The sequence below is a fragment of the Cyprinodon tularosa genome, unplaced genomic scaffold (genome assembly GCF_016077235.1).
Source record: "Cyprinodon tularosa strain WSP-4 unplaced genomic scaffold, ASM1607723v1 ctg277, whole genome shotgun sequence".
Lineage (NCBI taxonomy): Eukaryota > Metazoa > Chordata > Actinopteri > Cyprinodontiformes > Cyprinodontidae > Cyprinodon > Cyprinodon tularosa.
Genome location: NW_024038982.1, coordinates 951,822 through 977,718, shown reverse-complemented (window position 1 = coordinate 977,718; position 25,897 = coordinate 951,822). Strand labels below are relative to the sequence as shown.

The 25,897-nt window shown below is 37.0% G+C and overlaps 1 protein-coding gene across 1 annotated transcript; it reads right to left on the bottom strand.

Annotated features, from left to right (window-relative positions):
* Positions 1-7,311: 7,311 nt before the first annotated feature.
* Positions 7,312-24,301, bottom strand: LOC119786702 (aquaporin-10-like). The gene is made up of 6 exons (XM_038290181.1): positions 24,078-24,301; positions 13,174-13,300; positions 12,923-13,060; positions 10,197-10,315; positions 9,899-10,116; positions 7,312-8,413 (listed from the first exon to the last, which is right to left on the bottom strand). Exons 1-6 carry the CDS (start codon positions 24,159-24,161, stop codon positions 8,215-8,217), a joined length of 885 nt encoding a protein of 294 aa, XP_038146109.1. The 5' UTR covers positions 24,162-24,301; the 3' UTR covers positions 7,312-8,214.
* Between the last annotated feature and the right edge of the window lie 1,596 nt (positions 24,302-25,897).

Genomic DNA, 25,897 nt, shown 5'->3' with positions numbered 1-25,897 from the left:
GTTGAATGGCCATGTTAATATTAACTTTTATCATTGATTGAGGAATATGTATTAGGCTCTGCTGTGGACTTTTTTTTCAAGATAAACTTCCGATCTCAAACATAGAATCCATGCTGAACTGATGCATTGCTTCATCTTATTAATTAGATTTTTCAACCATGTGTGTACATAGTAGCTTAGTTTAGTTAAGTTTCACTTGTTAGTCAAGAGTTTTTAACTGAAATATGTTTGACCTGGGGCTGAATGATTTTTGTTAGTAAAATTGTATGATTGTGTGAGTACTGTACATGGTGCCAGCAGCTGGTGACAGTGTACAACAATATTTATTTATATCTGCTGAGTGCACCCAGTAAGAAAATCTGGTCAAGCTTAAAAAGAGAAAAAAAAACAGTAAACACTCTATTAGGACCAATACCTGGCACATACTTTTTATTTGAAGATTGATATAGGGTTTTATGTGTGGGTGTGTGTGTGTTTCTTTTTTTCAATAGGCAAAGTGAGCGACACGGCCTGTTAAATAAGGTGAGGCCAGCCTTGTTTCTGTATAAAACATTATTAAACTACAAAAGCATGTTGCCCCATATTGTGACTTACACCTATATCTAAAACTCACATATGATCTGGATAATTTCCAAATTTTAATGAACTTTTCCTTGGCATGAGGTGCACCTTTGGTCTCTAAAGATCCTTTTCTTGGTTTATAAATAAGGCATATTATATGTCTGCAGCCTCTGGTGTTTGTTCTACTCTCACCTTCTTAATTTGCTCTGCTTTCTTGTTTGATCAGCAGATTGAAACTTCGAGCGTGGCATGGCTCATCTTCCCTGTGTTTTTGTCTTCCCTATAATACTTCTGGATGGATGCTGGATCTGTCAGTAGTCAAAACTGACACGCTCTGGTTTAGGGTGGAACTGCTTGTTCTGCCGCATAATGTTAGAGAATCCTTTAAAAAATGCCTGCATTTGGATGATGATGTGGATCATCACCAACATGAAATGGATTGTTCCTTGTGCTGAGGTGCAATTCCTTTCATTACTATTCAAGTTATCCTGTACATAAACAAACAAATACACATAAACTCTACTAAAAACACAACCTCCTTGCAGGAGGTAAAAATCCTTATTCTTAGTTAAATTTGGTCATTGATCTTTAAATGTTCTTAATTTTTGTTGTCACTAATTCACTGCAAAAAAAATATTGGAAGCCTAGTTTTTACTAATTGACATTAGATTTATTGATCTTTTGTTTAGCTATTTGGTGATTTTAATATAAACTTGGTGCATGGTACATTCAATTATTGGGATATCTTCTAAGGTTGCTGTGGCAAAACGTAAGTTATAAACATCACCCTTTGGGCTTTTTAGACAATAAAATGTTATCTAATCTAACAAATGCTGTTATATGAAGATAGGTGCCACCATTAACTAGGTGAGTTAAATAATAAATGGACAGGTTCAGGCAAATAGGTGTTCTGACTTATCTAATGGAAAAGGGTTTGGCGCTAGTGGGTGGTGGCTAATGATTAGGCGAATCATGTCCATCTAACCAAACAGACCTTTGCCAAGCTCTAAGCATGGTAAAACATGTTAGGTTCAGAGGTCTTTAAAATCTGGATAATTTGAGCAATAATCCAGCGTGAGGAGAGAAGAGGAGGGGTTAGGCTCAAGTATCACAGCGGCCCACTTTAACAGAGTTAGGGGAAGGATGCCAAGCGTGCAGGCGGCGCAGTGTTTAGCACGCACAACCCATGTACGAAGGCCTTAGTCCTCCACCCGGGTTTGAATCTGGCCTATCGTCCTTTGCTGCATGTCTCTTCCCCTATCTCATTACCCCTTTCCTGTCAGCCTACTGTCAAAAAAAGGAGCCACTAGTAACGTAAAAACTCAAAAAAATAAAAAAAAAAGACACGGGAAGAGTCTGATGCAACAATTTTAGGCATCTCTTTGTTTTTACAGACACATCCCAACATTAACCAGTTATTCATGATTGTTTTCAGGTTCATCAGTTAGACCAGCCCCCTCTCCGATATACCACTAAATCTGTATTGAAATGCTGACAGTGGGGGTGTCAGCCTTATTTCCCCAGTAAAAATTATTAAAAATCCTTATGCTTAGTCCAATCAATCGGACTCCTTATGCTTATTCAGATTGATCTTTAAATATGCTTACTTTCGCTGTTACGAATTCCCTGCAAAAAGCATACTAATTAGGGAAGCATATAAACATTGGACTAATAATGTGGCTATTGGATTTATTGTCATCTTTTATTAAGCTCTTTGATGGTTATGATATAGACTTGGTGCATAGCACATTATTGGGAGCTCTTTGAGGGTTACCTGTAGCGAAACATAAGCACAACAGCCTAGGGGCTTTTCAGCCACTGAAATGTTATCTTATACAACTAAAAAGTTGGATAACTAATTGCATGAGGATAGGTGCCACCATTAACAAGGTGTGGTAAATCATAACCAGACAGCTTCAGGCCACATTTTTTTTTTTTTTTTTTACCATGTCTTTGTGTTTAAAGATACATCCCAACATTAACCAGTTATCCATGATTTTTTGCAGGTTATCCATTAATATCAGCCCCCTTCCATTATTCTATGTATCCGTGGGCCTGCCCTGATTTTTCTGTATGGGCCAACTGGTGATGAACCCTTATTGCCTAAACTGATTCAAATAATAATCACAAATAGGGAATTTTACAAAGTAAACATAAATAATATATTAGATAAAGCTTTATGGGTTGGAGTTTTCTCATTATTTAGTGTTATAGAAACATTTGACAAGATATTTAAATTAAATTATTCTTGGACTCTAAGAATTGCTGAGTGAAAATTGAGTATGAATGTTATACTCTTTGATAAACCAGATTAAAATAACTGAATGGTTGCTAAATATTGCTAAAAGTCAAGTGTTACTCACCAGAAGAACAAATGTTCCCAGAAACTCAGCCATGCATTCTCGCACCAGGGCAGCCCTCACTCTCAGTGTACGTAGCTTCAGCATGGCTCACTCTCCAACTATCCTCTCTGTGACCGCTCAGGAACTGCTGCAATGAGCTTTAGAGAAAAGGAGACTGCACTAAGACTAAATTATTGCTCCTCTCCGATCAAGCATCCAAGTATGTGCTGGCTGTATCTCTTGTCTCTCCAGGTTTGCCACAACACTGTGCAAAGTCGGACAAACACTAAAGACTATAGCTCAGTTATTATCACCACAGTAATATCTGTCACAGATAATATGATTGGCTTCCTCTGTTAGAGGTTGCTTATATGAACAGGGACCATAAATTTTTAGATGAAAGAACACATTTAATAGCGGCTGTTAAACCAGATGGTGTTTTACAACATGTCAGCAACTTTCTAGACATGGAAAAAGACGATAATTAGTACATGGATTTTATTTTCATCACTTTTTTGTTAGATGCAACTTTTCTGCTTATATAAAAACAAATGTTTAGAGTGGATGAAAACCTACTAAAGGAGTGTATATAAAACATGCTATAGACATGAACACATATGAAATCACAGCAGTAGATTTAGGAGAAAGGAAGGTAACAGCTAATGACATTTTTTGTAATACGATTCTCAGAGGACAGAGTCTTATAGACAGAACCCCTCATGAATCTGACTGACAACAGCTTTCTAACTGGACTCTGGACTCCACAATTATGAAACAGCAGTAACCCTGCTTGGTTTTAAGACTGTACACAACTGATTATTAGACTCTTCTGTCTGTTATTCAGTTTCTTATCTGTTCTTATCATTAGATTCTTATGATGTAGGAGACCTATGGAGCCGCTGCTTTATGGGCTTTTCTTACCAGCAGGGTTCTCCTATGCTCCACAGGTGCTTGAACTCTCAAAACACTTATATTTTTGGCAAGTGATGTAAAAGACAATGTATGCATAGTGTTCAAAAAGTAATCCGGTAATAGCAAGCAAACCTGATTGGTAGGAGGACAGCCCTAATCCACACTCACCTTATAGTAATGCACGTTCTGAACCCAATTTAATGGGAAAGGGGCAGGATGGGACAAGTATTTTTTCATGAGGGTCATTGAACAAAAGAATGAAATAAAAAAACAGGGCTAAAATGTATTGTTTGATATATACATTGAACTAAAGAGGCATTTTCAGCGTGGTGCCCTTAAATCTAGCAGATGAAAAGTGTAATCCCATCCCAATATCCCTGAGCCTGAATGTCCAGCAAGTTCCTTTTGAAATCATCAATATAAAAAAAACCCTAAAAACTTAAATTTTCCCAAAGGACTTATCCTTTTATTCTGTTCCAGCTCAAATCATAATTTATTTATCATACATTTCTTTTTGTGTTAATCTTTGGTACAAGGACCATAAGGGAGGGACAACCTGCAGGGAGAACAACCTGGAGCTCAACGCTCTAAAAACAGTGGAGTTGGTTGTGGACTTCAGAAAGAGCACAGCCCCAGCTACCCCCATCACCCTCTGTGACTCCACCATTGACACTGTGGAGTCTTTCCGCTTCCTGGGAACTATCATCTCCCAGGACCTAAAGTGGGAGCTGAACATCGACTCCCTCACCAAGAAAGCCCAGCAGAGGATGTACTTCCTGCTTCAGCTGAAGAAATTCAACCTGCCCAGGACAATGATGGTGCAGTTCTACTCCTCCATCATTGAGTCCATCCTCACTTCCTCCATCACCATCTGGTACGCTGGAGCCACCGCTAAGGACAAGAGCAGACTGCAGCGTGTCATCCGGTCTGCAGAGAAGGTGATTGGCTGCAACCTCCCATCTCTCCAGGAGCTGCACGCCTCCAGGACTCTGAGTCGTGCAGGGAAGATTGTGGCTGATCCCTCGCACCCCAGTCACAGACTATTTCACTATTGTCACTACCCTCTGGCAGGAGGCTGCGGTCCATCAGGACCAGAACCTCCCGTCACAAAAACAGTTTTTTCCCATCTGCTATCGGCCTTATCAACAAGGCCAAGACCCGCCCGTGAAACTGAACAATGTTTCTCTCCCCCATTCAGGATTTCTGCGTTACATTAACGCACAGTCTACTGTTTGTACAGTATATAGCTTCTGTGTATATATATATATATATATATATATATATATTTATATATATTCTATCTTATTTTGCTATTTTGTTTTGTTTTTTGTCTGCACCAACAACACCAAGTCAAATTCCTTGTAAGTGCAAACCTACTTGGCAATAAACTTGATTCTGATTCTGATTCTGATTCTGATTCTGATAAACAGGGCCAGGATCATTTCTAAAGGGGCCCTGGTTCCCTTTTGGCCCCTGTCTAGAACCGCCCATGTCCTCTAGAACAAACTAAATTTGCATCTCATCAGTAGAAGTTTTAGAAATAAATTGAAACATAAAACAACACAAATGCTTAAAAAAAACATAAAAAATGTTTGTGCACACTACTTTTAAAGGTAACGCAAAAATGTGGGCTAAAAAAACAACAACACATGAATCCAAAAGTCTTCATGAAGTCTTCTGCACAGAGAAATTTAATGATGATTTAAAAATTTAAATTTACAGAATTGAGATGTGGATTGTAGAAATACCTTTCAGTTTCTTTATATGAATACAAAAAAGCTTATGTAAAGTGTTAATGTACAGTACTTATAGAAAATATTCTCTAGACAATTAACAAATCATCTTGGAACTTTCTGAAACAGCTCTTAGGATTTGAGTTCAGTTCTGAGAGATGAATTACTTTAAGCATTTAGTGTTTTAGATCTGCCAAAGATAGGAACAGCTGTGTTTTACTGTACAAATAAAAAAACAACTAACTGATAAGCTAACTAACTCTAACTCATCTGTTATAGTTAAACACCTGAATTCATACTTTGAGATATTTTTGATGAGTTTGTAGCAAACCCAATTTACTGAGCTAACCTTAGAGGTACAGTACATACCAAAAACAGAGATATTTCTTATATCTAAGAAAACAAATCAATCAAACCAATAGAAATGAACAGTACATGCTTTAAATCCAACATTATAATTACCACACTTTCTGTTTTCTATAACCCCTCTTTCATCAGCAGGACTGGCAAAATTTGTGCCAAACATTTTTTTAGCTTTTACTCCTCAAACAATACTTTTGACTTTTAAAGGATATGTTTTTTTAAATAAAGGAATATCCATTGACAAAGAAATGCAGAAAATATATTTTTGTCCTGTTTGTTCTCTAGAGGAATAAATACATTGAACTAGATCTTGATTAACATTTGGGGAATAAGGCTATCTCTTCAAATGTATGCTTTGACATTAGCGCTGATGTTAAATGCAAAGAGAATGTCACAGGCGCATTTGCCCATCATCCCACCTGGACTCCATTTGACACTACTATACAGTTGTGTCTCTTAAAAAAAACAGAACAAATCCATAAAATTATCTTATAGTTAGAGCTGAGTCAGACAGCAATGCTCCTCTAATGTCAGGAGCTAACAGGAGCTCACCTCCTCAAGCGAGTGTTGAATTGCAGACACATATGATGCATTTAAAAAAATCACTTTGAAGACAAATGGCCCCTCTTAATTTACATAACTGGCACTTGATGCATTGGTGTGCAGACATACTGAAAAAGTAAGGGACAGATTGTTCTTCCACAATCTCGATTATGAAATTATTTAACATTTCTTGATATACTGCCCCTAGATTTTCACTTCAATTCAAGAAATTCAATTGAAATTCAATCCCTGCAACTACCAAACTCAGATACCCCTTTTAGAATGGCACAACATATCAATGAATGAATGAAGCACTCTATGCACTGTTTTAATCTAAATGCCTAAATAGGTTTGGTGATCTGCAGCAGCTGTTTTAATTTGGAGACTTTCCTCTTCTAATCATCTGTTTGCGTTACTCTAAATCTTCACTAATGCTTCTTTTGCATATTTTTGATGTAACACTTTGTGGCTGAGCTACTATCGTACTTGGTTCCTCAAGGTTATTCTGCTGCCAACAGTTTGCCATGGAATATTTGGTTGCGGGGCATGTACTTATTGCTCATGGTGGTCAACTGTAAAATACTGAATTTACCTCAGAATTATCTGGTATTTAATCTATTTAATTATTCTTTTATTTAATTTCCCTATGGCACCAATGAACTGTTTTTGAATGGAATCTATATTGAACTATTTAATTTACATAAAAGGTCCAAACTCTCACTTCACTCTCAATTTTTATATATATGTAAATAATGATTTTCTCATTTAAGTTCAGCATCAATAAAGTACGTCCTGCCATTGTTGCTGCTGTTGATGAACATGACTTTAGTGTTGCTTTAGTTAAAATGATAAATAAAGGAAAATAGCACTAAGCACCAGCAAGTATAAATAAATGAGGTAACACTTTACAGTGAGGCAATGAGATATAGTGTTTATTACAGTTTTATCATATAATGCATGCTAAACATTATTATTTACAAATGCTTATTGTGCTTAGAAAGTGGTAACTTCATCTAATATTTTCAATAAAAGGAATTATAGCTGAAATACGTAGTGAACTTGAAAAGATTTGAATCATTGTTTGGTGAGGACCTAGTAAATTTTGTCTTGCTCAAACTCATTCATTGCATAATAAACACTTATGAATGCCACTCCTATGCCACTCACAATCAAAACTTATCACATTTCATCTCCTTCTCTTGACATGTAGACGCTTATGTTTGTTGAGTCCTTGTTTTATTGTTTCAGTTTACACATTGTTTAGATCTCTTGGATTCTGTGTTTCTGTTTTTTGTTTTTCTTGGTTTCCTCAGGTTCCTGTTCCTGTATCAGTAGCAGCCCAACTTTGGCACAAATCAGATTTATTTGGGTAGAGCTTTGAAAATTGTGATCACACTCCTCTGGACATGGACTTCTATTTCTATTATCTATGTGCCGTCTTCTCTTGGCAAGGTTTTTAGCCTTCACTTTGCTTCTAATGATCCGATCAGGCCTACTTGTTCTGTAAACTGTTTTCACATCAGTTTTGGCATTTGAGACCTTCTTGATAAGTTAAGGCAAATTGATGCAACACATTTATAAGCGTAACTCATCCTTGTAGAGAAGTACACAGTTTGCTTATTAACATATGTTAATGTGATTTAAGTGTTTTATCTGCAGAGATAAATGCTTTATCTTTCTCAAAAATCATCAACCAACTAAAATGAACAATAAGTAGTTATTCAAAATGGACTGAAAGTACTCCAGTTAACAATGAGGAACTAGAAGTGTGTTGACTTCAGGACAACTTCTTTCTCCAATATGGCAGAAGAGTTTTTGATGACAGTAGAGATTGTTGGGAGCTTCTCCATTGGTTCATCAGGCAGTTGCCATTCGATGAAGAACAAATACAAGGAGGTGCCTGCAAGAGCCCCAGTTATCGGAGCTACTATTGGTACCCAAAACCAATAATTGTAACACCTGAGGAAAAATAATAAATAGGAAAATTCATAACATGTTCAAGATTTACATGTTTTCCATAGTAATCAATGCCATGGTAACATATTTGTGACTATTGTAAAATTAGACAAACTATAAGGTCTATTCGATAAACTTTAAAGAATGTCCGCAAATGTTTTATTTCGTTTTTCACCCCAAGAATGAATTTTAAGAATGAGTCTTGTTTTCCATTATATTTTTTTTTCACGAAGCAACCAAGAACTAAGAGATATTTGTTGCCTCACTGAGTTTTTTGCTTTAACTTGGGCAATTCACTCCATTTTGATTCCTAAGCCACGGTTGCCATATCATCATAGGATCTCATCATTCAGACAGTTTACAGCTATGGACACAAAGGTAAACTGCACTGAAAGATAACATATCGCTCACCCAACATACACCAAATGAATTGTGGTAAAAAAGTTTGAATGGTATCACAAACTTTGTTTGGTGTTCTGCTTTTATCTGTTGGAATTTAACATTGCATCATCATCATCCTCAATTAAATAAAAAAATCTAAAGTCTTAAAGAGATTTAAGACAGTGGCCGTTTGTATCTCTGCTTCTTTCTGTATCTCTGCTTCTGTCTCCTTGAACCCCAGTCGGCCTCAGCAGATGGCCGCTCACACTGAGCCTGGTTCTGCTGGAGGTTTCTTCCTGTTAAAAGGGAGTTTTTCCTCTCCACTGTCGCTACAAGCATGCTTAGTGTGAGAGATTGTCTTTGAGTCAATGACTCGATGAGATCAGCTGGTTTTCCTTAGACAGAAAACTGAATCAATCTGACTGTACGATCTGGTGAACTGTAAAGTACCTTGAGATGACATTTATTGTGAATTGGGGCTATATAAATAAACTCAATTGAAGAAGAAAAAGAAAGAAAAAAGGTTGTATCAGTATTTAGTAGTGCTGAGATCTAAGTATCAAAATGTTTTAGTGCAAACCGGGACTAAGTTAATAGATTGCACTACAATGTTAATCAGCTGAGATCAGGGATCATTATCCAATTATTACATTTAAGCCAAATATAGCCTTTTATTTTAACAATTAAACAGAAAGATATTGGAAATCATGTCTCTTTATACACTTCTATACTTTCTAGGTAATGATCCCTTGACCTTTGAAGGATCAATTGTCTTTTTTAGGGAAGCTATGACTATAAATTAATTATATGCACAGCTATTTCCATTGAATTTGTAATGAATAACAAGTCGGCAGTGAAAAGCCACTCTTACACTGTCTTGTAAGTTAGGTATTTGTTGAACAACCGTCACTGCGTCTTAGAGCAATAGATGCAGGTGTTGTGGAACAAACAGAAAATTCTTATCAAGTGTTCTGTAAAAATGGCGATGCTTATCTTACTGATTGCAAATACAAAGCATGCATTTCTGATAAATGTGTTAAGAAGTTTTGCTTTTGTTGTCTGGCTGTGGATTTGAGGTTCATATGCAATGCAGGGTAAAGTTCTTACGTAAAGACTTCAGTTCCCCAGCCTGCAGTCAGTGTGAGGAGGCGTGGTCCAAGGTCGCGGGCAGGATTTAAGGCGGCACCACAGTTGGCCGACATGGACATTATAATGCCAAGCACAATCCCTGCAACTATGGGTGCAATCAGGTCAGGGGGAGCCGGGGTGTTCCTCTTTTCGGTCAGGCTCAGGATGCACAATAACAGTGTGCCAGTGCCCACTACCTGATGAAATTAAGATTTTTACAATTAATCTTGTTCTCATTAAAAGATAAATTGCTTAAGAACGGTTTTAAAAAACTTACCTGGTCAAGAAAACTCCCTGCTAATGAAAGGTATTCAGATGGATATGTAGCAAATATAGACGCTGTTTCATTAGGGCCATAAACAGTCAAAATTCCTTCACTAAACTCCATTATAGCATCTGCAGCAAAAAAAAAAACAAAAAGCAAAGTTTGGTATGGGAAACATATGATTAGTTTTAAATATTTTTCGCAGCCTACACCTGATTTCCTACTGTAATAAAAAGGATAAGATTGAAAGAAAGTTCAACTTTCTCAATGGTTTTATTGAACATGTGATCCTGGCTGGCATGTCTCATACCATTATTAAACCCTAATTAAACTCCACCTATTTTGAATTCCTCGAGGTTATGTAATCACTGAATGATAATCATTGAATGATATAATTCCCTCCAGTGTCTATTGAAGACTTTTTTTAAAGTACAAAAAAAAATTATGGAAAAAGACTCTTTGTCCTTAACTTCCACTTCTTATCTACCACTTGGTTGCTGACTTCATTGCCAAGTCTACTGTACCCCACAATTTGTAACTTAAGCCTAAAATACCAAAAAATACCCAAAGTTTTAAAGTCTGCTTTCTTTCTTTTTTATCATTTTTTTTGCTGAAGCTTCAGAGGTAAAATACTATAAGCAATTTTCTATGATCATGTGTCCTAATGGTAAAACTTTTTGAAAAGATGGTCACTGATCAACTGAGGGTCTTCTTTGTATAGTGTTTTAATCAATAATCTGTGTTTATAAAGTTACAAAGGTCAGGGGAAGCCAGGGTGTTCCTCTTTTCCTTCAACCTCAGGATGCACAAAAACAGTCTTCCAGTGCTCCATTGCTGCTGTACTAAACATTTTGGCGAAGTTATAGAAGTATTTTAAACATGTATTAAGGCAATTTTAATATCTTATTCAGAAAAACGGAAATTATAACTCCAAAGATAAATGTAGACAGCAATCTATAGAACAAAATATGTGTGGTCTGTTAGATAGTGTGTGGGGCCATTAAATCATGTTTATAGGAGCAGAGCCATCTCTATACAGTTATGCTGCTATAGGCTTAGGTAGCTGGAGGACAGAGGGGCCAGTTTTCCTTATTATACATTATACTTTTAATCATTTGGTTTAAATCCAACTTATTCTGACTGCTTTTTTTCCATTGTAGTTTCATCTGTTCAGATACTCCATTCAGCTGTGACACCATAAAGCTTAACTTTTACCGTGACTAATTCTACAGTATGTGCTCTCTTTCATCCCTTTAACATGAAAACTGGCTTAGAGCTCATCCACTAAACTGTTTCTTTCCTGGACAGGACATGGATATTTACCATTACCTTTTGTAACATTGAAAGTATGAATTAATCAGTGCTTACAGAAATATCTTTATTTGCTTTATGGTAATAATTATGCTCTGATAATTATTACTACTATGTTTTATGTGTGATTGATCTTTAAAGATGAACTTCAAGTCTGATAAAAGGACGCCTTGTCATCACCATAAGCTTCTCAGATTGTCTGACATATTTACTTTAAACTCTGGTTAAGCTGCTCAAAAGCATACATTTATTTCAAGTCAGAGAAAACATGTAGGTAAAATGAACAGACAGTATTAAATCTAAATAAAAGTTGCAGTTAAGTCCATTCAAAATTGTCCTTCCCAGTCAAACGCCAGCCGAATGGCTGCCCACTTCCCTGCAACTTCCAGCCACTAGAGTGACTGCCTCTTGCATATTTTTACAAGGTCTAACCAGGAGATGGCGCCTCTCTTTAGATCCTAATGTCCACAAATAATGACAGAAATAATATTTTAGTAAAAAGGCTGATGTTTAAAAATGAATTGTAGGGGACCAGCCAAGGGCCCATCAAGGAAAGTGGGGAAATTTTGAATGGCTACTAATCTGAATGGCAACTACAGTAGATCAACAATGTGTTAAATCTTTTGACTTAACTGCAAAACCACTGATCAGATATTTTGGTCAAATTTCATAGTAGATGTTGCTTTGCAGCAAGACGGTCCTGGGTTTGAACCCATGCCTTATATCTTTCTGCAGGGAGTTTGCATGTTCTCCCCATGCATGCATGGATTATCTTCCTCTTTCAGTTCAAAACAGGACTCTTAGATTGACAGGTCTCTCTAAATTATGTGTGCATGTTGTGTTCAGCATGTTGCCCTGAGATGAACTGATTACCTTTCCAGGGTATACTCCACCTTTCCCCAGACTACTGGAGATAGATACAACCCTCCTTCAACCTGATGGACAAGCAGGTATAGAAAATGGATAGATCCATTGATCTTCAGACATAGTAGAATAAAAGGAAATTTGAAAATCAAGTCTTGAAAACTGGGACTATTGAAATGGAAAAAAGTCCGGAACTATACAAAATCAGATTATCCCTATTTTGCTTAAATCTAATTTTGTATTATCTGAGGTTTATTTAAAATACTAGTTTTTAAGGTAGTAAACATGTATGTGAGTATTCTGACACGTGTCCTTTCCCTGTATCAAGAGATATGATTTTCTAACAGCTTTTTTCTGCAAAAAACATTTTTAGTTCAAAGATAGTTAAGTAGTTTTCAAAAGGTTGAATCCTTTTTACAATTGAGAAAATACAATTTATTCCTAGAAAAATATTTTAAACTGATGCAGAGTCAGTGTTATTTTCTTATTGTTCTGCCTTTATAGAACTGGTTATTTTGGCATTCCCTTGATTTTTTTCCTTGGTTAATATTAGAATGACAAACCATAGTATAGTGCATAGACCAGAGCCGCTCCCACATAGGCCCCAACAACCTGGGAGAGAAAGTAGGGCACCAGGTAACCCCATTGCAGCTTCCCCAATATACAGAAACACAGAGACACAGCAGGGTTTAGGTGGGCACCTAAGGAGAAAGAAAGAATTATTCTGTGACAAATACTTTTTGGATATTACTAGTTAATGTATTAGCCCCAGACAACATTTAGATAATTATTATAGTTTACCAGGAATGTTTACCTGAAATCCCCTTTGTAAGGAATGTGGCAGACATCACCCCAACAGCCCACGACAAATGGATTGACAAAGTTTGGCCCTTGGTCTCTCTGCTTGTTTTCACCTGTGCTGCTGCAGCTAAACCAAAGAGCTTCATGGCACATGCAAATACACAAACACACATATTCCTCATTAGTCTTATCTAAGAACTATATACACTAGGAAGAGCACATTCATGAGAAGCCAGACAAAAGCCGCTTTTCCATTGCTACTCAAAAGCCACAGCCCCAGCCTAGGTTTTTTTTAAGGTTCGGGTAATACTTTCATACTCATTTACCTGGGTAATTTCACCTTCTTTACTTTGGTCCAACTACAGACAAAGTATTTCTCTACTTTTCCCAGTGGTTGTTGGGGGGTGGGGTTCAGTACAGCCGAAGTGTTTTACCAACCAACAGTTGTTTTAACGGATAAAAGTAAGTGTAAACATTTAGTGGATAGGGATAAGGATTAGACTGCCTCTTCAAACGTGAAAGGCTATGACAAATCCATGAACACGTCCAGCTGGGGCCCTTTTGGGTTATTAAATGATCCTGAAAAAGTGATATCTAAGAATTCCAATGATGTCAAACTTGTAGAAATCAAAAAAGAATCTAAAATGATACGACTGTTTAAATGGTGGCACTCAAGAAAGAACATTAAGGAAAAAGCTGACTTTAGACTCTTATTTCAATTCAAAAATATTTGATTAATCTCAATGGAAAATTAAATATTGTAGAAACTCTTATGACGTTTTCACACAGGAGGCGGTGAATGCATTGATTTAAATGAGCCCCCAAGGTAGTTCACCGCCCTGCATTTCAGGTGCACAGTGTTTACACTCTCGACTGCTTCATTAAATAGGAGGAGCTTCAGCGACGTGAAGCTGACTCCCCAATGATGTGAAGAAAAAAAAATAGACTGAAACGTTATTGCTTCTTTAGTGCAGGTTTGTTTACTTAAAATGGTCAGTTGTAAAAATGTATAAAAAATAAAAATAAAGATCATATGTGCTGCTGTTGTTTAAGAGATATTAAATATTGTTTTTTCAGGTCAACCAGAGGTTAACTATCCCCCTTTAAGCTTTTCAGAAAAATTTAATTAAAACTATTTAGCCCACTTTTTCAGTGCTACTTTATCTGTGTTTAGGTAAAAATGACATTTGTGCTGATCTGGTTTTTAAGATAGAATTACTTTCAATCACGGCCGATGGCATCATCATTCCAGCAGATGTTAGTGCTGTGCTCATTTCCTGATATAAAGTTATTCCTGTGCATATATTCAACATAACAGTGGGCATGTTTTCTTTATTCAGTGGCTGGAACGATTGTTCAATATTTAGGTAATCATCAGCCTTCCAAACCCGTAGTTTTGGACCCACTGATCTCTATTTATTCAGTAGATTTCTGATTGCTCAAAGAAGTGAAGCCACCACCCGCCATGCTGGTACTCCCCACTCCCACGGAGACGCGCAGTAAAAATGCCTACATTTGTAGAATTTGGCTGCAAAAACAAGCAGTTTGCGGGCGTGGGAAGTGGTTTCACAGGTAATTTCAGTGTCAGTGGATGTGGTAACCCAGGGGTCTTCAACGTTTTCCAGGCCAAGGAACACCAAACTGATGGCAAGATGGAACGAGGGCACCCTAATTACATATATTGTATGAAGTTGTGTTATATCAAACTGGTATAATAGTCACTCTATTACAGATGGAGCAATGTAACAAAAGTAATTGCATCCTGAGATTATTAAAGTATTTCTGATTCTGATTCTGATTCCTCGTTGATGGGACAGGTGTTGTGAATGAAACTGTGACCACCAACGTGTGAAGTGATGACTGAAAGACATCTTCTTTCTCCGTTTCTCTGTTTACAACAGTATGTTGAATTCATGTTCATTGATATATATATATATATATATATATATATATATATATATATATATATATATATATATATATATATATATATATATATATATATATATATATATATATATATACATATATTTTAATAATAATAATTTTACCCATATATATTATATATGGGTAAAATTGTTTTTTAATAATTTTTTTATTTTTTAATCAGTGTACAGTAACATGCACAGCATTGTATAATAAATACATGTATATTAAATGTACATAATCAATTTAGCACTTTTGGCAGATATATATTATTGTGCTCTATTAACACAATAATTTTGTTGTGATAGATTTGTATAATATCTCATATTACATGATTTATAGTGTACATTGACTTGATAATGACTATGCAATGTGATGTGCCTATTTTCTTATATAGTGGGAAGGCATTAAGCATTCCCAAATATGCCAACTTTCATATTTCTACCAAAAACAATTTCACCATGTTCACAATGTAAAAATATGGTTTGTTTTGAAAGATTTCAGTCTGAGACTTTTTTTTTCCAAAATCAGCGTTTTCCTATGCCCAAACAGCTCAGCTAAACAGCTAGCACAGATTATCTTCATCTCTAATGCTCATATTGAAGGAATGTTTTAGAGATCCAAGAGATTTGAGGGGCCTCAAAACAATACATTTTCAAAACAAAATCTTTCAAAATTCTCCTTTTTACATCATCATCACCATGTTCTTTTTTGAGGAAACATGAAACTTGGCACTGTTGTTCATCAACAACTGCTGATTCTTGTGATATAAAAATGTTTCTGTATCTTTTACTCTTTTACTACATTTTGCTGATTTTGCTCTTTTCTTTTACAAAGGACTTTGTCTTTTTAAGAACATCTTTAGCTGAACTTCTGTCGACTGCCAGGTAAATAGATGCTTTTGGAATTTTTCTTCTGGTTCTGGTTCATCAAATTTCACAAAATGTTCTACTTTTAAGATGATTGTGTTTCTGCCATTATTCTGCCAAATGATTCTACGCTAAAAAATCTTCAGATGATTCAACTGTTATTTGCAGTTTGAAGTTTCTGATTACTTACTATCACATTTTCACATACTCTTCAGCTTATTTTTTTTTCTCTTATTCAGTTTCTTTAGCATTTTTTTTCTAATTTAATTCAGCAGAAAGAAGCATTCCCACTCGCTTTTTCTTTGAAACAGCTTTTTATAGTTGCATTTTATTTCCTTATTTTAATCCATCCTAAAATCAGTTGTCTTTATTCATTTTTCTCCATGACAGGTAAAACAGTTACCATGTGTGGAAATTTAGTTAGATTTTTTTTCAAAATTTTTATTTCTCCTCTTATTTATTGCTACATTTTTCCAGAAATTCAGTATAAAGTTCAGAGGGTATTTTGGAAATAACAAGAAAGAAACAAATACAAATGCTATATCAGTCATTTCCAGTTGGAGGGCATGACAAACAGAATTTTTGCTTTACGGCACACAAATGCCTAGCGTCACCTCTGGTCTTATGTTTATCTGGAAATCCACTACTCCAATAAAGTAGTATGAAGGGAAATTTCAAATAACACATCCTAGATCTGAATTAATGAAATATTCTAACTGAATACTTTGTTCTGTATGAAGTTGAATGTGTTCTAACAATAAAATGTCAATCGGTAATCAATTGTATTACCGATTGGAATCCTGGATTTGAAGTCACACACAAATGAAAGTTGCAAAACACAATACAGGCTGATCCAATTATCCTAACAATGTAATGTCTTCAAAACAGGTGAAAATGAGGCTCAGTATTGTGTGTGGCCTCCACGTGCCTGTATGACCTCCCTACCATGCCTGGGTATGCTCATGATGAGGTGGCAGATTGTCTTCTGAGGATCTCCTCCCAGACCTGGTCTAAAGAATTCACCAACTCCTGGACAGTCTGTGCAATGTGACATTGGTGGATGGATCGACATATGATGTCCCAGGAGTGCTCAATCGGATTCAGGTCTGGAGAATGGGCAGGCCAGTCCATAGCTTCAGTGCGTTCATCTTACAGGAATTGTTAACACACTCAAGTGACATGATGCCTAGCATTGTCCTTCATTAGAAGGAACCATGGTCCAACCTCAAGCATATGGGCTCAAAAGGCATCTCAACTTGGTACATGATGGCAGTCATGCTACCTCCGGCGAGCCTATGGAGAACTGAGTGGGCCTCCAAAGAAATGCCAGTCCACACCATGACTTACCTACTGCAACACTGGTCATGCTGAGGGATGCTGCAGGAAGCAGAGCGCTCTCCACTGTGTCTCCAGACCCTGTCACATGTGCTCAGTGTAAACCTGCTTTCATCTTTGAAGAGCACAGGGCACCAGTGATGATTTTGCCAATCCTGGTGTTCTCTGGTAAATGCCAAACATCCTGTAGGGTTTTGGGTTGTGAGCACAACCCCAATCAGTGGACGTCAGGCCCTCACACCATCCTCTGGAGTCAGTTTCTAACATTTTCTGCCCTCACATTCACACTTGTGGCCTGTTGGATGTCATTTTGCAAGGCTCTGGCAGTGCTCCTTCTGTTCCTCCTTAGACAAAGGCGAAGGTAGTGGCCAGCTGGTGGGTTGTTGCTCTCCTGCGGCCTCCTCCATGTCACCTGGTGTAATGGCCTCTCTTCTGTTAGCACCTCAGTTTCTAGACACTACACTGACAGACACATCCAACCTTCTTGCCACAGCTCGCAGTGATGTTCCATCCTTGATGAACTGTACTACCTCAGCAACCTGTGTGGGTTATAGAGTCTGTCTCATACTACCACGAGTGTGGCACCACCAACATTCAAAAGTGACAAAAACATCAGTCAGAAAGAATGGGTATTGAGCAATGTTAATTTTGGCAGCTTTTTTTTTTTATTTAGTCTTATTCTTAGACACAATGACAAAACTCAATTTTAGTCTTAGTCCAATTTTAGTCATTTTTGTCATTTTAGTTAACACTGTAAATAATAGAATTTCTCCACACAATGCTTTTTTCACACTGTACAGAATAAAAATTATTCACACGCATCTTCTCTTTTTCTCTATTTTATTTATATAACACTGTGCAGAATAGAGCTTCTCCACACACTGATTCTCTTTTTACCATATATATCACACTGTACACATTAAACCTTTAGTCGGCTTGTTTCATCATATCCACAAAGTCTTTATCCTCAATGGTCCTTGCAGGCAGGCCAGAACGCCCAGTCCACTTTGCCATTGAGTTTTCCAGGGCTTTCTGCTCTTTGACATCAGGTTTGTAGGGTGGGGGTGCTCCCAACATCTCTGCAACAGACTTCCCTTCCTTCCCCAACCTCTGATTTGGCTGTGGTGTCACTGTGTCAGGAATCTAGTTGGGAGGAAGAAATTTAAATGATTAATATCCAGAGTATCAGTGGAACTTCTTTCTTCTATGACAGAGAGACAGACAGATACAGGCACAGGAAGGTGCACACACACAGCCACATGCATGCGCGCCCGTGAACACACATACTGTAAATCCTCTAATATTGGCCTGTATTCTATTAGCTGTCGGGGCTCCAATAATGGCCTGTCTGGCTGTCGGCGGAGGTAAATATTGGCCGGACTCTTATACAGGCCGGGGCTATAATTAGAACCAACAATGTTTCTGGGTAGTCCTGAACAACTTGTGATAGTAACATACAAGTACCACAGGGGGGTAATGTTTGCTAACGAATCCAAGCCATTAGCATGGGAAGTACCGTCCTTAGCGCAGACAATGCCGCAGACAGGAGGTCGGCCTGTTTTGTTTTTGTAACCAAAATTGCGGAAAACAACTCGTGAAGTTTGACCAGCTAGAAGAGCGAGGTGCGCGAGAACGCTGGGACCCTTTTTCCACCTGAATCCCGCTCTTTTTCGCCGTCATGTCCCTCCATTATCGGACTACTCGCCCCCACTTCCTCATTGCCTCGTCCGCATCTAGACCCACAGTGTATAGCACAGACCACGTTTCAATATTAAGCATAAATCAAGAATGTCTGCGTCAAGCTCACTGCGACACACTGCTACAGGAGTATAACCAGCCACACAATCGTTCTGATCTGATCTGTTGAATAAAGGAACCTAGTATTTTACAGGTTCAAAGAGACACAAAATCTCGTTTTTATTTATTCCACTGGTAGTCTGTTTTGATCAAATAGAAATAGAGGCCTGCCTCTAATTGGACCAAGATGTACCTGAGTGAAATAAAGGCCCCGTCCTACATTGAAGTATTTATGGTATACATTCACATGCATGCGTCCGCGCACGCACACACCCATTCCTACCACTACAGGCCCACCTGTTCCTTACCTTCTACCATACGGCAGCATGTTGGCACCTCAGATTAGCTTGAGATTCGCTGTGCTCTTCCTTGCCATGTTGAAGCCGCAGACTCTTTGGTGGCATCCTTCCTCCGGTGTTTTCCTTTGCGTTGTAAACGAAATGGCTCCAAACAGCCAGGTGTTTTGAGTGCTGCGAGACTGACTGATTGATGCGAGACACTGTGGGACAGGCGCCGTGTAGGGACAAACAACGCAACAACGCGTAATCTTCTATGAAGCTCAAGAAACACTTATAATAACAATTACAAATAAATTATAATCAATTACATTTCTTAATGTCCATTGGTTAATCGATCGTAAATTTCTTCTGTCTTAGTCTCGTTGACAAAAATCATTTTTTTATTTTCGTCATATTTTTATTTTCTGGAAACAATTTTTGTGTGTTAATGTCTTGTCATCATTACGGGAAAAAGGGGCGTTGAATTATTTTTGTCATCGTCATGGTTGACGAAATTAACACTGGTACTGAGAAGTAGTTTGTGGTCCCCACCTGCAGAACCACTCTTTATCAAGTGTGTCTTGCAAATTGCCAACACATTTCAACTGTCTATTTGATTTGCATGACATTATTTGAAATTGACTGTCAATCTGTGTTCCTTCTGTTGTGATTTTGTGTTCAATGTCCATCCGGATTGGATGCCACATTAATGTTGTGGATTTGTATTTTATTCAATTCCCAGCCAGCTGGGAATTTATATTTCTGATACTTTAAGATGTTTATTGCCCTTTCCGGTAGGGGTGGTAAATATCTTATTTAATCAGATATTGTTTCGTCTGTTATATACTTTTTATGATACACAGCCCTACTAGCTGTGTGTTAGAACAATAAATGAAAGAGTGATTCGAGCACTAATCATGGTCAAACAGTTAATTCTGCACATATATGGAATAAATTCACCACAACTTCTGTTCAAAATATAAGAGTTTATTAACAAAAATCATTCAGCTCCAAGTCAAACATATTTCAGTTTAACACTCTCAACTAAGACTACTGACACTCAACTAAACTTAACTACTATGTAAAAAGAGGAAGGGGAAACATGGGTGAAAACCATATTACAGTTTAAGATGGATTTTGTGTTTGAAACCAAAGTTTATCTGGAAGAATTTGGGATTATGATCAACTGATCAAATAAGCTTTGCACTAATTTTACAGAAATTGGAATGTTTTCAGACCAATTCGCAATACAAATCCATGAGGTGAATAAAACATTATTTGGCCAAATAATATTTTATTAAATTATTTGCTTAATCCATAACCAATAACCTTTAGTCAAATGATTCTTTACCCTCTTTGAAATAGCTAGCAGCGAATAGACATCAGGATTCTACTAAATGACTCTTGGTCATACTTGGTAATCGAAATGTAATGAGCATATGAGGAACATATGAACACTAATGTGATATCAGTGTTAAAACCCTTAGTGAAATAAAGCTTGTCCAGGCTTCAACGACAGCTCAACAGTTCTTTTTACAGAATATTTTTCTATCTACAAGCTGTAAGCTGTGCAGATGTTGGTCGGGTAGTCAGGGATGCAGAATGTGGAATGCAGGTACTGTCATGGTTTTGGTTCTTTTTAAGTTTTATCTCTGATTTTTCATTTGTCTACCTCCATTTTGTGTTCAATTATTTTTTATTGTATTTGAGTTCTTGGATATCTCTTGTTTGCTCTCTTGTGTATGTCTCCTTTTCCCTAGCTCCCTAGCTTGACAGTACAAACCAGCCAAAAATGGACCCAGCAGACTTGGAGTCTTGGAGTTTTGGTGCTCAGGAGAGACAGCTAAACAAACAGGAGGAGCAGCTGGCATTGCTTCAACTGGAGATGAAACAGCTGGATGCACAGCGGGGCAGGTTCCTGATAACATTTGCAGAAAAACTTGGTTTTTACAGAGCTCCCCTGGTCAGCCTGCTGTTAGCCCCTCTCCACCACCCAACAAGGTCAGTTTTTTCTCTCGTCTCAGTTTTTCCTCTCCAGTCTCAGCCCCCTCTAGTGTCCCCTCTCTTGTCTCAGGCCTCTCTAGTGTCCCCTCTCTAGTCTCAGGCCTCTCTAGTGTCCCCTCTCTAGTATAAGGTCCCTCTGGTGTCCCCTCTCTAGCCCCTTCTGGTGTCCCCTCTCCTGCTCACACTGCTCAGGTGCAAGGTTACCTGTGATAACTGTAATAATTAAGCACTACTTGTTTAATTTCCGGGTACATGGCTTTTGTGATTAAGCAAACTGGTACTTTGGAAAAAAACAAAACAAAACAAAAACAAAACATTGCAAAACATGGGGTTTATGGAGTTTTTAAAAAATAAACTTTTTTTTCACTTTAGCACAGAAGTGCAAATGTGCAAACGGAACTTCCTTTTTATTCAGTCCTATCTGCATAAGTATTGGCCAACATGCATTTCAAAAGCCTATGCTAAGAAAACAAAGCAGCTAAATAAAATAGTTGCGGGTTTGCACCCTCCCCGATATGCAAATTGGCCAGTTGATATTTCATGTTGAAAACATGATTAAAAACACCAAGATTGAAAACATTTACTGTTTCACAATGTCCAAAAACTGTCATTTATAACACTGAGTTTCGCTTTATATTTTCAACTGACACCTTTTGCAATAAAGCAAAAAATCAAACTCTTTTTGCTGTTTTTCTCCATTTGTATTCTGCAGACTCATTCCTATTTTACCTAAGTTTCCAGATTTATTTTGGCCGCCATTCAGCAACCCAGTGATTTCAGTGTTTGGCCCAGATCTTAGTGTCCAACTTTATTGTTTGACCTAATTGATAGGCTTCTAAAAGAACAATCAAAATTTTCCCTAAATATTCCTCTGTGCTGCATAAAAAGCTCTGCTAAAAGAGCTGAAGCTGCTACAGCAGAAAAAGTCGGCCAATGTCATGTCAAAGCCTTTGTTATTATCAAACATTAAAGGTCGTGTAGGTGTTAAGGTTATTCATTCAATACCTTTGGCAATAAAGGTAAACTTATCAAAAACAAGAAGATAAGAATCCTCAGATTACAGACTGAAGATAATATATGCCCTGTTTTGGATCTGATAAACAACAGTTCTGAATCATTCTAAAAAAAATTAAAGCCATAAACACTAGTAATCAACATATCAGTTCTTTAAACATGAAACTGTTAATTTTGGTTAAAATATTCAAACATCTGGAGCACCTATACATAATAAAACCTTGCAAATATTCAGAATTTACGGCACTTTTAAAGGCATACAACCAATCAGAATGTTGTATGAGAGAAGTATTTACGAGTAATGTTCCCAGCATTTGGACATTTATACAAAAATATGCAAAAGACATGCATATATATATATATATATATATATATATAGGTGATGGCTAACCAACCAGACATCGTGTTGATCGACAAACAGCAGAAGAAGGCAGTAGTGATAGATGTGGCAATCCCAAGTGACAGCAACATCAAGAAGAAAGAACACGAGAAGCTTGAGAAATACCAAGGACTGAAGGAGGAGCTAGAAAAGATGTGGAAAGTAAGAGCAGCAGTGGTGCCAGTGGTAATTGGAGCACTAGGGGCTGTGACCCCCAAACTGGGAGAGTGGCTACAGCAGATTCCAGGTAATACATCAGAGGTCTCTGTCCAGAAGAGCGCAGGAACAGCTAAGATACTGCGCAGAACCCTCAAACTCCCAGGCCTCTGGTAGAGGACCCGAGCTTGAGGATGACACATACCACCCCACGAGGGGTGAGAAAACAGTTTTTATATATATATATATATATATATATATATATATATATATATATATATATATATATATATATATATATATATATATATATATATATATATATATATATATATATATATATATATATATAATATATGATCATTAATATATGATCAGTATTTGCTGAGAATTAACTGTCATGGAAATAGAATGGCCGGATTATTTTTACATGACTAAATATTTTGATATTAATTAGACACTTGTCTATGCTTTTGTAATGTGTAGATGGAGTAATAAGTTATATCAATGATTACTCAAAGTTAATTTAAATATTTTCAAAACTTTCCCCCTTTCAGTTTAAATAAAAACTGTATGCCTTTGTATGACTTGTGGAAGTTAAAATGGTGAAACAAAAAACAAACAAACAACAAACAAAGTCAAACTATAAATCCTTTCAAGTTGCAACAAAACTCAGCTGCAAGTATGCTGTTAAGCAACATGTTACATCAGTTTTAAACTTTTAAAATAGACAAAGTTAAAATCATCTTAGTCTAACCTCTTTTTCAGATTTGCTTTTGTCTCACACCTAATTCATTGCATCAAGTGTTTTCTATTACATTATTAAATTATTAAGAATTCTAACAGGTTTATTTATAGATAAATATCATTTATTTATAAAGAAGATTTACCAAGATTTTTTCTCTCTGGCTTGAAGCTCTGTTATGCACCTTGTGCTATACTCATCTATCTAATAGGTTTTCTAAAATAAATGCTGATTGACTGATCAGGTCACTGCAGCTCCGGTATAATTTTGGCCGATTTTCGACCAGTCCGTAATTTACTTTACTGACTCTTTTCTTGTCAAAGAATAGATGTTTGATTATATTACCACTCTAAAAGGTAATACAGGCTCTACATGTCACGAAATAATAAAAATGTATAAATCAGTTCAACTTACAATCAAGACAAACGTTCCCAAGAACTCAGCCATACATTGTCGAATCAGGGCATTCTTCACTCTCAGCAAACGTGGATTCAGCATGGTTGCATTTAAGACAAACTCTTCACCATTTAGTCTAGCTAGGTTTGTTTGAAATTTTTAGTTGCTCCTCTTCACCTGATTGTCTAACAATATGCCCTCTGTATCCTAAGTATCTTCAGGTTAACTGTGCAGCTCTGCAGAATTAGATACAAGGGTGCTATATTTATGAAGTCATACCACCTGACGATTAGCTGCTGCTGCTGATAACAGGACTTTCTACATCTGTAAGGGTTTCTTTTACAAAGAGAGGCCATAAAAAACAGATAATAAGACAACAGTAAAAGAATTAAACATTCACACGAACTTTGTTTAAAACCTAACAGCAGTTTTCTTAAGGTATGCAGAATCAGTAGTTCTTTGCACCAATCTGAACAAATGTGAGGGTTTTTTTAAGCTAGAGATGCAACATGCATGTAATGCATAAATATACTGATGGACTATATAGAATTATGTGCACTGAGCAAATTACATAATTTCAGAGATTTGCAATGCATCATGACTACGCCGGTTATATCACGTGGTAAAATTTTATTCTTTGAAAGCAATTAACTTGGTATGATAAATGTTAATGGAAACTAAATATAAGACAACCTATAGAAAAATACCTGGGGAGGAGTGCCTCCTGGATTTGGTGTAAATTAATTCATTTGTCTTTGGAAACACTTAGGTTTTTATTAGTCTTGTCTGCAAAGTCTGCAATGTTCTAAACGTTGCACACTGTTTAGCATGTATAGCTTAGCATGTGCAAATGTAATCCTTTTTTTCTGTCTTTAGAAATGCATTTTTTTATTTAATTTTTTGTTGTGAGGTTGCATAGCACAGTCTCCTTTCATTACCAAGGATAGTGTGCTGCCATCATCTTCCTATGAAAATCTTTTAAGTGAGATGACTGCAATGGCAACTCTAATTTCATACTGCACTTCTTACAAAACCAAGGCTTTATTAACTTTAAAATATGCATGGAAGCATTGCCCTATTTGAAGGTTCAGTAAACCCTAAGCTTACTTGCATAGGAACGGCTTTCTTCTCCATGTGTGCTTCAATCACCCTCCATCAGACACTGTTGTTTCAGCAATATGTGTCATGATGTTGGCGCTGATAGCTGGAATAATTGCTCATTTCATTCACCTGTCTAACTCTGCCCGGTATTTTATTAATGTTCATCTGATCCACCTGCTCCTGCCTATATTTAAGCTGCTTGGTCCCAGCCATCAGTGCCAGATTATTCTTGAGCCCTTTGGTGAGAGTTTTTCTTGGGTAAGTTATTGTGTTCTGATTGTCTGATCCTGACATCCCTGTTCTGATCTATTTGCCTGACTTGTCTTTGAACATCTGCTAGATCCTTCTGTGGTTTAAACCTGGATCTGCCTCTTGTCTTCACCCTGTGGAATATCCTGTCTGATTATGGTACTCCTGTGTCTGATTATGGTGGTCTCTAATCTGTGTTCTTCTCTTTAAGAGGTACCTTCATTATACGACCTAGCTGCTGCTACCGCAGATCCGTAGCCCGTTGCTTAAATAAACGCTTTTCAAGTTATCCCACTGTCTGTGTTGCATGCTTACTGGGTCCTTCTGTTCTGACTAATTGCAGTGTGTTTGATGCCTACAGTCATTGATATTCATCCAACTGTATGAGTACAAACAATCAGGACCTCTTGCATCTGATATTCATATTATGCAAGGCAATGATCTCTTCTACTTATCCAAATCTATAAGAAGCAATAATATGTTCTCAT

Bases quoted from the DNA above. Each gene is read 5' to 3' on its own strand.
- LOC119786702 (XM_038290181.1), bottom strand. From the start codon at position 24,161: ATGCTGAATCCACGTTTGCTGAGAGTGAAGAATGCCCTGATTCGACAA. The intron at 13,301-24,077 runs GTAAGTTGAACT...TGTGCCATGAAG, and splicing joins TGGGAACGTTTGTCTTGATT to CTCTTTGGTTTAGCTGCAGC. The intron at 10,316-12,922 runs GTTTGTCATTCT...TTTTTGCTGCAG, and splicing joins GGTCTATGCACTATACTATG to ATGCTATAATGGAGTTTAGT.